The following is a 13,015-nucleotide window of genomic DNA, read 5'->3' as shown; positions in this document are numbered from 1 at the left end:
CTCTAAAATAAGCCTAATTCTCCAGTCACATGCACACAGAGCAAAAGTTTAAGTAAACAGGTAACCTATAGGTGAGTCCCAAAGGTCAACACACTCAGGCTTGTTAACATATTCTTCACTATATCCCAGAACTAAAAGGAACAGAATGGGAGTGGTTTCCAACCATGGTATATAACATAAGGTTAGTGAGATGTACAGTTTATGTCATTTACTGTACCTGAGATCGTGCCCTCATCCCAGTCTTCAGATCTTCTGAATCGATTTGCTGTAAATCCTACACAGACGTTAACCCCAAAGGCAAAAGCAAATAAGGATATTACCTGCAAAAGTAAGAGAGCAAAATGATCAAACTAAGCAAAACAAGAATCCAAATTTAAGAGTATTGTGATTAAAAAAAAGGAGGGACCAGATATATTATTTGAGTTGCTAGTCACTACAGTTCCTATTACTGGAACAGTAAATGACAGTCACAATTTTAGAGTAATTAAAACCAGAAGGGAAATTATGAATAAAACATCTGATTTAAAAGCTCAAATGTTTCTTTTTGTAGGCGCTTTTTCAGGAGACACTGGTTATTCCTCCTTTCAAAACAAACATGTTCTTTTCCTTTCCTTCCCTACCTGATGTAACTGGAAACAGCTTGTCTTAGCCATACTAGAGAATTCTTGAAAAGCCTTCACAGTGTGCTCTCTTTTTCTTTATATTGAGTGCAGTGTTGTTTGCTCCGTGAGTTCAGTCTATTAGCTACAACTAATCCCACCTGGTGAGGTTGACAGGCTCATTTGATTTGTCCAGGGGTGATTTCATCATGTTTCACTCACAAATCGCAGCTCTGAGTGCAAGAAGCTTCAGGCATCATCCTTCTCTCTCCCCCTCCCCCACAAAATGCACACACACGCTTTTATGTGGTTTCCTCTGCCCAGGCAGGGTTTTCTCATGTTGCTGTGGCCAATACCAGTTCATGTTCGTTTTATTCTCCTCGCAAAAGTAACATGGTTAAAAGAGAAACCAATGCGTTTTTATCTTGCTAGGACTGAAAAACCTCTTGGGCTAGGGGAATGAAAAGCTCTGTTGCCATCTTCAAACATGAGAAAACTTGCAAGTGAGGATTTCAGTGTAAACTTTTAGAGAATAAAACAAAGGCACACACAACTGCGCTGATTTTGCGAAAGAGCCGCAAGGTTTGGGGTTTTTTTAACTGGTTTGATAAACTCAGTCACTGGTCTCACGCTTGGGAACTACGGTCTAAAGTCTCCAGAGGGTTCTCATGGCAGAATCTCCAGCACTGTAACGAATTCTAAGGTTACTTTTCCAGCCTTGGGATCCCTTGCATTGCTCCACAGAGGATTTATGTAACTGCTCGCACTTGCGTCCACGCATGTCGAAAACCCAACATAGCTCAAAGAACGTGAAATTTCAGCCTCTCTCCCTTCCTTATTTGCCTTTAAAAAAAAATCACACCATTCAGAGTGCAGCAGCGTTGATAAGCAGCTTGCTCTGCAAAGCGGACGATATCGGTGCACAGAATTATGGTTCACGCTGGTGGTTTAAACGTTATTTGCTAAGGCAAATTATTTACCAAGTTAGTTCACCACTTTTTTTTTTTAATCTGCTGAAAGCGTCTTTCACTGAACTGCTTACTAACAACTACACTGAAAGGGGCAGAGTCAAAATTTGTCAACCTAACCCCGGACTTTCCTAGCTTCCTGGAGGGACATCACATATTAGAGGGCACAAAGGAGTCCGGTAGGACTTTTTGTAAAAACCCAGGGGAAACACATACCCTATAGCACTTCCATTAGAAGCCGCGCTCAAGCGATAACCGCTCTCACTTCGTAGCCTCACCTTGCTAGGCAGGGCTAAAACCCACCCTTGTTTACTAGCCACACCTTATCGCACAGAAGCCGCCCTCGATTCTTTTGTCCTGCGGGTGTGAACAGAAAGTGGTCTCCCGGCGCAGCTGTGTCTTCGCCACGCAAACCACAGGGGGCGTAATCACGGGGAGCAGAAGCCAAAGCGGCTTCTGTTCTCAATGAAATTCTGCAGACGATGGGGGAAAAAAGACATGCCCGATTTCCTCCGCAGCCAAAGCGGAGCATGCGTGCTACCAGAGGGGATCTTGCTTGCCATGGGGTCGCTGAGTAGATAGGTCAAGAGTTGAGCCCGTATTTTCCCCTGCCCCAGTTTGGCTGGGTTGAAAAGGACGTGGATGGTCGGATCACAGACGGCATTGCGTGTTGAAGTCCACTTCTCCACCCAGGCTTGCACGGAGCCCTGCAGCCCGGTGCCTGTCAACGTTTTAAGAAGGGGGCTCCCGCACCAAAGCTTGCCCGTAGCCTGCGATAAACCCTGCGTGCGCGAAAGCTGTGTCATGTGCATGCCCTCACTCACACGGAGCCGTGGGGGAAGGACTCTTTTTGTTCATTTTCTTCCTCCCCGTTGAAACAAAAAGGCTTTCTGCGACCCAAACGGGGAGGCATCACCTCTTGGCAAAGCAACGTGTGTGAAGCTGCGCTTCAGCAGAAATGTTTCTATTTTGTTCCTGAAAATATATACTAAGTGGTTGAGCGAACAAGCCACGGGGTTCGGTTTGTGTAACTGGAAATGAGAGTGAGGGGGGTGGGGGTGAAGACCTAGTTACTTGCAAGGTGTCCTTTAAAGAAACCCCTCTACCATTTGATGCAATCTGTGGCAAATATATGCTCTTTGGAGGTCTATGTGCTGTTTGGAGGTATTTTCTGGGCACCCGGGATAAATGACATCTCTGGCTGGTGTGATTTAGCAATTAACCGAGAGAGAGTGAGCTACATTGGGACACTAGAAATCACACCAATTTAGTAGCGCTATTTTAGCAGGGAGCTCTTAACCAGGGACACCCCTCGATTATCTGTTGTATTCCTTCATTTTCTTTGTTGATAGCCACACATAGTTCCTGACATAGCTGCATAAACAACTGCAAGAGCTGAAGCCAGTACTCATGTGTGAGTGTTTACAGATTTTAAAGTTTTAAAGTGTTGCTAACTTGCTGCACTTAATTTCAGAATCTAAACCCATAACTGAAGGCAGAAAAACAGCTAGTCCTTTAATCTATTCACCACGTAGCAGCATTTTCAGAGGTACTTCCCTCATTTAACATCTTTAGCTCCTGTTGCAGTTTGACCTTGACACGAATTTGACAAAGTGGACCATACAAAAACACTTGGCACTTCTAAACCCCGTTGTACAATGTCATCCATGAACATATTTTGCTGTGTAACAATAGCAATGTATCATACAAATTATGAGAGAAAGCCAAAGTCATCACAGAGCACATTTGTAACAGACACTGCATGTCAAATATCAGGGTCGAACGTCAAAGTTAATGAAGTCCTTGGTCCAGTGGCCAGGACATGGGACTAGGATTCAGGATTCCTGATTTCTATTACCATCTCTGCCACTGACTCATTGGGTAAGTCAGAATCAGACGTCAAGAATTATAACATTCAAAAACCAGTCGGAGAACACTTCAATCTCTCTGGTCACTCGATTACGGACCTAAAAGTTGCAATTCTTCAACAAAAAAACTTCAAAAAGAGACTCCAAAGAGAGACTGCTGAATTGGAATTAATTTGCAAACTGGACACCATTAAATTAGGCTTGAATAAAGATTAGGAGTGGATGTGTCATTACACAAAGTAAAACTATTTCCCCAAGTTTATTTCCCCCCACCCCCGTTCCTCACATGTTCTTGTCAACTGCTGGAAATGGACCATCTTGATTATCATTACAAAAGGTTTTTTTTCTCTCCTGCTGGTAATAGCTCACCTTACCTGATCACTCTCCTTATAGTGTGCATGGTAACACCCATTGTTTCATGTTTTCTGTGTATATAAAATCTGTATTTTCCACTGCATGCATCTGATGAAGTGGGCCGTAGCCCATGGAAGCTTATGCTCAAATAAATTTGTTAGTCTCTAAAGTGCCACAAGTACTCCTGTTCTTTTTGCAGATACAGACTAACACGGCTGCTACTCTGAAACCAGTTTCTGATTGTGAGTGCCCAAGTTGAGACACCTTTGGCCTGTTTTCAGAGTAACAGCCGTGTTAGTCTGTATTCGCAAAAAGAAAAGGGGTACTTGTGGCACCTTAGAGACTAACCAATTTATTTGAGCATGAGCTTTCGTGAGCTACAGCTCACTTCATCGGATGCATACCGTGGAAACTGCAGCAGACTTTATATACACACAGAGAACATGAAACAATACCTCCTCCCACCCCACTGTCCTGCTGGTAATAGCTTATCTAAAGTGATCATCAAGTTGGGCCATTTCCAGCACAAATCCAGGTTTTCTCACCCTCCACCCAAAGAAAAGGAGTACTTGTGGCACCTTAGAGACTAACCAATTTATTTGAGCATGAGCTTTCGTGAGCTACAGCTCACTTCATCGGATGCATACCGTGGCCTGATTTTCCAAGGTGCTGAACACCTGCAGTTACTATTGACTTCTGCTGAAGTTGTAGATGGCTCAGTAGTTCTGAAAATCAGCTCCAATATGTCTGAAAACTGGAGACCCAGAAAACTGAAGTATCAAAAATCAGTGACCACATTTTTAAATATTGGATTGGGGGTTGGGGAATTTGAAACTTTGTGTCTTATGGACAGACCCTGAACTGGTTTAAATTAGCATAGTTCCACTGAAATCAATGGATCTGCACTGATTTACACTAGATGAGGATCTGGGCTTATGTTTCCTAGTTTGTAATGTGGGTATAATGATATTTACCATCCTTCATCATGTCCTTTAAGATCTATGGGTGATAAGCACTGTTTACTCCTGGGGGAATCATGTGCCACTGCGCAATGCAGAAATTAATGTTTGGGATGTATTGGCTGGGGGGGCATCGTGGCTGGGCTCTAAGGTGAAGGAGTTGTGGGTGTCTGGCCCCCCATCTGGGCTCTAATGGGGGGAGAGGGAGCAGAGAAACAGGAACTGAGTTTTCATAGGGGTTTCTTTAACTCTCTACTCCTGGGGAAATTTTGTGTGTGTCTGTATTTTGCTGACATACTTGTTGACAGGTACTTTGAAATAAATTACAAAAATAATTGAAACTGGTGTGATTAGGTAGTGTTATTTTGACAAATAACATTTTCAGAATTTTAAAATACTGTGTGCAGAATTTTTAATTGTTTGTCACAGAATTCCCCTACGAGAAACTCTAAAAGTGCTAATTTTATCGTTGATTATATTTCTTCTCTGATATTTGATAGATGTTTTCTAGTAGCTCTGAACTGACCACACATTCACACTGACAATCTGACAATCACTTTTTCTGTATTGAAGATTCTGCCTGAAAGCATCCTAGTAACACAGGAGGAATTCATTAACATGAACAAAACTACTAATCTTTATTTAAGCAGAACCTCACTGCAGGGATCTTCAGTAATTAATTGTCATTTTATGGGAACAGAAGAATGACTCCACCAAACAAAAAATAAACATTTTATTATTTAAAGAAAGAAAAAAGGCATAAGTAATGTATGAATAAGTTATTGTGTATGATTAGCATTATCTAATGGAAAGAAAAATACAGTGCAGAGGTCCAATGAAAGTCTTACAATTAAAATGAAATACACTTCAAATGAGGTGCATAAGAATCCACAGGAATTAATATTGCATTTATAAGCTACTCTTATTGTGTATTTGAGGTTGAAATATAAGGTCAGATGTAGCTGAATAAGCAAAAAGAAACATGCAGAATATAAACTTCAAGAATTTAGGACACTTAAGCACATGAGTAACTGTACTCATACATCTAGTCCCATTGAGTTCTACTCACATGAGTAAAGTTACTCACATGTTTCAGTATTTGCGGGATTGGGCCCTTAGCTTTTTCTGCTGTTTAACATACAGCCATGTTTCTGCTTAATGTATTACTCCCAGAATGCAAAGTATTAAATTAGCCCTGTGACACTGCACCCCATATTCTTCATAGCGATGTTATTATGATATGATTATGGCATTATTATGATGCATTTTCTAAAAGACGGGTCATGTGAGGTGTCATGGGAAAAGTTATGATTTGCTGAATATGATTATCCTATGTGTATGCATGTATCATTTTTGTATCTGAGGTTATGAATATTGATAGGTATCTGTATTTCAAATGTAGTCCAACTTGGGTGACACCCTTCCAGTCTAAATAGCTGGTTGAGAAGGGCCCATTCAGGGTAATGGGCCATTAGGGAAAACAATAGGCCTTAGGAGAAGCTTATCCCCCATCTGGTGAGCCTTCCTGTGGATGTTTCGGCCAGACTGTAAGTAATGGCTGCTATGACTCTGCAAGAGCATGTAACCAACCCACATGACTCTGGACTTCATTTTGGGGACCTGTATTTTTCCACAAACTGGGCTGGGAACTGTTTTTGGAACAAAGGATTTCCGCCATATGCTAAAGCTATATAAGGCAGGGAGTGACATCATCTGTTGTTCTTCACTCCCCATACAAGAGAACTCCTGGAAACACATAAGGAACAAAGACTGAACTGGGGAAAGTGCTGGACCCAAGGTAAAGGGATTTCTAGCCTGTGTATGGAAACCAGGGGATCCCAAGCTGCAAAGCAAGTGCACCTTGTGCCCTGACAATCTGCAAGACTGCTTGTATCATCAGTCAGGGTGAGAGATTGTTAATTCAAATCCTGTCCTTGTAGTATGGTAAACTTAGTTTGTGTTTTTGTTTATTTACTAGGTAATCTGCTTTGATCTGTTTGCTATCACTTATAATCATTTAAAATCTATCTTTTTTATAGTTAATAAACTTGTTTGTATTCTAACCTAAACCAGTGTGCCTTCAAGTGAAGTGTCTGGGGGGAAATCTCAGCTTGGTTACCACAAGTGTGCATATTCCTCTCCACACTGAGGAAGGGATGGCTATATTAATGAGCTTACACTATACAGATCCTGTGCAGTGCAAGATGATATAATTTTGGGTTTATACTCCAGAGGGGAGTACATGCCTGGGGAGCGGGGAAACTGGCTGGGGTCTGCTGTTTACACTCTGCCCAGTTGGGTGAGTGGTGCCACCTGCTGTCATGTTGGGTGAGGCTGATTGTGTCCCCAACTCAGTTGTGTACAGCTCCCAGACTGCACCCCAGGGGTGACAACCGTCACAAGCTCCTCGGTGGCACCTTAAATGAAACATTAACACTGTAATAATCCAGCAGAATGACTAGGATTTCTTTTCTACCATTCAACAGTATTACGATAAGAGATGCAATATGTAAGAACTTGTATAAGACACATTATTAATAAATACCATATCTTAACGACAGGAGAAAATCCTGTGAAACTAGGAAAGTTTGCTCTGAGTCACAGAGTAACAGTTGCCGGTATCTTAAATAAAAAAAAAAAACTTTGAGGGACAGCATCTCTAAATGTGTTTTATTTTGTGTTTTAATAAGTTGTTGTGACAGTGTCAGGGTGAGAATACTGGTGCAGTGGCCCTGAAACCATTACATATATGATGGCAACGGTGGGATCTATGTGGTAATATGTGAAGCTTGCAAAAGCACTTTAGCAAGCGTTTATGCTTTCGCTCTTTAAACTGAAAGCCAGGAGCAGATCTGTTAGTCTGGTTTGGGAAAAAGCTGGTGGGCAAACATGAATTACAAACAGCTCATAAAAGAGCAGCTTCTGAGCCTGTGTGCACAGCAAGGTCTGTGAGCTGCTGATCAGAAGAAACTGGAGATATTGCACACATATGCTATGAGGCTGAGGCACCTGCTCCAAACCAGGGGCAAGAAGGGGTCCCTTTTTCTCCTACAGGCAAGCAGCTGACCAAAGAGATGGTCCCATGGATAATCCAGTAGAGATAGTGGTGATGGTGAGAGGTCTAGAGCTATGGAGGTTGGAGTGGAAAAGCTGGTCGTGAAGGAGAGACAGATGAAGCTGGAGGCCAGATGTCGAAATGAGCAGGCAAAACTGGAGCGACAAAACAGAAGCTTGGTGACCAAGACAAATGCATCTGCCTTGAACAGGAGAAACGGGTCAAATCATTCCCATGGGACTGGGGAGGAAGTTCATAAGGGTGTGCCTGACAATGAGCTAGCAGGCTTGTTGGATCATATTAAAGAAGTTCTGTATTAAAATCACAAATGAGTTTGATTCCCCAAAGTTTAAATTCCAGGGTATTACTAATTAAGAGGTCTCTTGGTTTTTGGTACTGTTTCTCTCCCTCTATGTGTGAAACTTGCAAGCTGCTAATTGTGTTAGTACATTCTAAGACAGAGTCTGTTTTCAAAGCAATTCTTTGTAACAACAACTACTCACACAGAGAGAGACTCAAAGCAATACTCTGTAACAACAGAAACAGCACCCAGAGACTCCCCGCCCTTTTGTTGTATTCATCTCGCTTTGTTAACAATTGTGATTAAAATAGAGATAGAGGATGTATGTGGATGGATGCTTGGTGTGGATAATAACTGAATGATCAGGGAGGTGCCAGCCTAAGAATGCTGTGTCCATTGGCTGAAGAAGGCGTCAAGTGAAAATAACCAAAGGACCCCCAGAGGGCAGACTGGAATCCATCCAACAGACTCAAGGATGGGAGAACCAAAGAACAAGATAACATCTGGCAGCACAGAGCCGTCAGGAATGTGCCATCTGCTGATTGATTCAGGAACAGAATGATGAAGCAATTCCCATAGACTGGCATAGGAAGAAATTCCTATAAAATGGACTCTAGAAAGTGAGAACTTCATGGTCTGATTCTGCAAACCAACTTCCAGGAGCATCAGATGAGCATCTGACAAGGCCCTGCTCTCTCCTCATGTCCAGGCCACCTGGCCAGTGGCTTGGCATGAGCAACTCTAAGGCTGGTAACTATGATAACAACCTTGTGTGTGTGTTGCATCCGATGAAGTGAGCTGTAGCTCACGAAAGCTTATGCTCAAATAAATTGGTTAGTCTCTAAGGTGCCACAAGTCCTCCTTTTCTTTTTGCGAATACAGACTAACATGGCTGTTACTCTGAAACCTGTGTGTGTGTGTGTGTATGAATGTGTGAATAAATATGAAATTGAATGGAATGTTATAGCTATAACTAACTGCTTACTATGATTCTTTCTGTATTCACAATAACTGTGGCATTTTGCCTTTTCCCCTTTAATAAGATCCTACTGGTTTTTATTTTATTGGTATAACAGGCTAACAAATGTGGGTATGATGAATCCCATTGCTGTGCTTGTAGCCTGAGTCAACGTGGACACCAAAGAAGTTTCTAGGACTCTGAATGTGGGAAGTTATTTTTCTTGATGTGGTATTTTCTGTAATGATGTAAGAGGATTAAACCCAGAGGGCTTGGGTGCAAATCCACCATGGTCAGACGCAGTGGCCTGGAGCAGGGAGCAAACTACCCTCCCCGGGGATCCAGAGAAGCCTCCCCAGTGCCTCACACCAGTCCTAGAGGGTGGACAGGAAGCAGCGCTCTCTAGGAACTGTGACAGATGTGATCATCCAAAATCCTAGATGCATACACGAGAAATCAGATTCAACGAACAGCCCTTATTGACAAACTACATAAACTCAGTCCCAAAATTAGATCAGTTCTCTATTTCACGCCCCCTCAGAATCCTTGAGTGATCATTCAAGTGAGCCAACCAATGTACTCAGAAGGTCACCAGTTCCAAGCTCTGACGGACCAGTTACGGAAGCAAAATCCAGAGATAATGGCACCTCATTAAAAACACCCTGTTCCATTCCTCAGCTAACCAAACGTAGGTAATGTTAGCAAAACAACACAACTGAAGAGGTAACATACAGCAAGAAAAGCAGATTCTTGGGTAGCCAGGACCCTAACCATATTTATAGGGCTTCATTCATCAAAATCAACACCTTGGATAACACCTGAATAAGCCAGAGGCCCACAGACTCCCTTTCTCTCTCTCTCTCCATCTAATATTAGGGAGGTAGTTGGGGTAGTGGTTGTGACAGTATCAGATCTAGAAGAAGAGGATGGTGAGATGTCTAGAAACAGGTAGTGGCTGGGGTGTAAGCAAGCCAAGGGTTTGGCAGAAATTGGCTGGAATGAGAGAGTGGAGGCAGAAGGTGGATGCCAGCGGGCAAAGTAGTGAATGGGGTGGAAGTTTGCAGTGGGTTTTTTTCGTTTTGTTGTTTGGTTTTTGAGGGAGAATAGACAGATTTTATTTAATCAGGTTTACTATTTACAACTGAGATCACTTTCACATACTACTTTGCTACTCTACATGGCTACATTATTTCCAAACCACTTTAATATCTACAATATCACAGTGCACTCAACACATAAAACAGCTCTCCATAGAAAAAAGTGAAAATTAATTATAGAACAGTAGTGCTCCTGAAACGGCAGCTTTATTTTAAAACACTAAAGTTTGGAAGATTGGATCTCTAAATTTGAGAAGATCAAAGATACATGCTTGTGATTTTAAAATGATTTTGACTAGTAGTCATTTCATAGAATTTATCTTTAAAGCGTACTGGAATTCACCTATGTTTTTAAAAAACTGACACTGGCGAGAGGTAAGAATTAATATATTAGCTATCACAGATTAAATACAGCTGGCTTCCTTTGTACAACTTTAGCCCAAAAAGTTCCACATAGTGAAGATTTAAAGGATTCCATATATATGTAAGAATCAGTCAGTTAATGCTTAGAGGTAATCTACCAAATTAGGCACACTTCCTTTCATTTTCATGTCAGCCAAAGTAATCTTGATCGACAAATGGTTCTGAAGTTAGAAAGTTTCCTAGTATACGAAAACATACTTAGATCCATGAATAGCTGGCTGCAATAGTCAGTCACAGGTAAGTATGTGGGTATGTGCAAAGCCAAGTTGCTTTGCCCATCACCAGTGTACATTACAACTGTCCTCATCTGTGCAGGGTGTGTTTTAGCTCAGTCTACAGAGGCAGGAAAACTACTGCAGTAGACCAGGCGCATTCATCTTCCAAGTAAATAAGAGATTCAAGCTTTGGTTTGCATTATCTTCTACCCATAAGGTCTTCCAGTGGTAAGAGCAGGATCCCAGCTCCTCCTACACAACACTACACAGGCACACACAGCATGCCCAGCAGCTGAATGGCAGCAAATGCCAGTGTTGCCCAGATAACATATATCATGATTTCTTGTAGCTTCTTTACAAGTAGAGCCTCACACCTCTCTGAATAAATGTCCATTGGTGGGTCAAACTGCCAGTACAATTGGTGCTGGCCGTTTTGTAGCAGCTGAGGAGCACACTATAATTTTTAGTTTCTTTGAACCACTTAGTATTCTCCCAGCATGTGAAGGAGAGATAAGGACTGAGGGCAGAGTACAGGATGCATGAGGGGGTTTGGCTTTAGTCTGTGGTGAGCAGTCCGCTAGCAGGTAATACACCAGGATCCGTTGTGCGGCTTGTTTTCATACCTGCATAAGCTTCAGGAATTTACAAAGGGAGGCTAGGTCCTAACAGATCGTACAGGAATAGTGCATAAGAGCTGTTGCAGGCTGTGGACAGAGAGGAGTTTACACCTTTTCAACTCAGAAGGATAATGCTGTAGAATATAAATACAGCTAATTATATAATAATATGACCTATATACTTGATAGACTGGAGTAAAATGTTAGGGCATGTGAAGAACTTCAGTCAGCTCGTAAGCAGAACCATGAATACATTAAAAAAATAAAAGGAGTACTTGTGGTACCTTAGAGACTAACCAATTTATTTGAGCATGAGCTTTCGTGAGCTACAGCTCACTTCATCGGATGCATTCAGTGGAAACTGCAGCAGACATTATATACACACAGAGATCATGAAACAATACCTCCTCCCACCCCACTGTCCTGCTGGTAATAGCTTATCTAAAGTGATCATCAAGTTGGGCCATTTCCAGCACAAATCCAGGTTTTCTCACCCTCCACCCCCCCACACACAAACTCACTCTCCTGCTGGTAATAGCCCATCCAAAGTGACAACTCTCTTCACAATGTGTATGATAATCAAGGTGGGCCATTTCCTGCACAAATCCAGGTTCTCTCACCCCCTCTGTTACTCTGAAACCTGTCATTAAAAAAATACAAACTAATCATAATAAGGGCAAGAGTGAGACCTAAAGTTCTTATTGATATGTTAATAAGATGGGCTGGGCAGAGACAAAGAGAAGCCATTAGTGGAGATTGGGAATGTAATGTCACATCCCAGGATCATTAGAAATGGTATGACAATTAGAGAAACATCAGTGGTTATCTTTTATTCTTACATGCAACATTTTGTAAAAATTATATGTATTCTATTCTACATAGATTCCTATACTGGGTTCATCACCATAGCATCTGAGCGACTTTCAGAAATGTGTTAAGCAACATGATTAACATCTATCATATGTATATAAGAACATAAGAATTGCCCTCTTGGGTCAGACCAAAGTGTCTTGTCTTCCGACAGTGGCCAGTGTCAGGTGCCCCAGAGGGAATGAACAGAACAGGTAATCACCAAGTGATCCATCCCCTGTAGCTCATTCTCAGCTTCTGGCAAACAGAGGCTAGGGACACCATCCCTGCCCATCCTGGCTAATAGCCACTGATGGACCTATAGTTTGTTCTCTTGCCCTCTGTCCCCATGCTGGACACAGCAGAGGCAGGAGTTGAACTCTGTACCTTGGATAGCCTAGACAAAGACAAAAACTCTATGCCAGGAAGGCATTTCAACTAAATATTATATATATAATTTTACCATACATTAATAATGTTACTAATTTTTTCAATTATTTATGTTATCCTCAAGAAAAAAGATTTATAATTATTTTACCAAACCCTCTGTCAATTCATAGATATATTGATATTTTCCACTTAAATGTATCCTTTGAAAGAAAATATTTAGCGACCAAAATTAAGATAGCAATAATAATAAATACATAAAATCCTGAACAAACCGTGGGTGAAATCCTGGTTCCACCAAAGTCAATGGCAAAATTATCATGAATTTGACCCAACATGTTTGTTATGTGGCCAATATAAAGTTT

The 13,015-nt window shown here is 41.7% G+C and overlaps 1 protein-coding gene across 4 annotated transcripts in view; it reads right to left on the bottom strand.

The window, feature by feature from the left end:
- Positions 1-13,015, bottom strand: part of ENPP2 (ectonucleotide pyrophosphatase/phosphodiesterase 2) — a 107,257-nt gene that overhangs the window by 66,675 nt on the left and 27,567 nt on the right. The window contains exons 1-2 of one of the 4 annotated variants that reach the window (XM_073330258.2): positions 621-793; positions 218-320 (exon numbers count right to left, since the gene is read on the bottom strand). In XM_073330258.2, the coding sequence (XP_073186359.1) occupies positions 218-320; positions 621-653 (136 nt within the window). In that variant the 5' untranslated portion in view covers positions 654-793. Of the gene's footprint in view, positions 1-217; positions 321-620; positions 794-13,015 lie in introns of those variants that run through there. The other 3 variants (XM_073330255.2, XM_073330257.2, XM_073330256.2) reach the window with 3 other exon arrangements.

Source organism: Lepidochelys kempii, chromosome 2 (genome assembly GCF_965140285.1).
Source record: "Lepidochelys kempii isolate rLepKem1 chromosome 2, rLepKem1.hap1, whole genome shotgun sequence".
Classification (NCBI taxonomy): domain Eukaryota; kingdom Metazoa; phylum Chordata; order Testudines; family Cheloniidae; genus Lepidochelys; species Lepidochelys kempii.
This window is presented reverse-complemented; position numbering and strand designations above follow the sequence as displayed.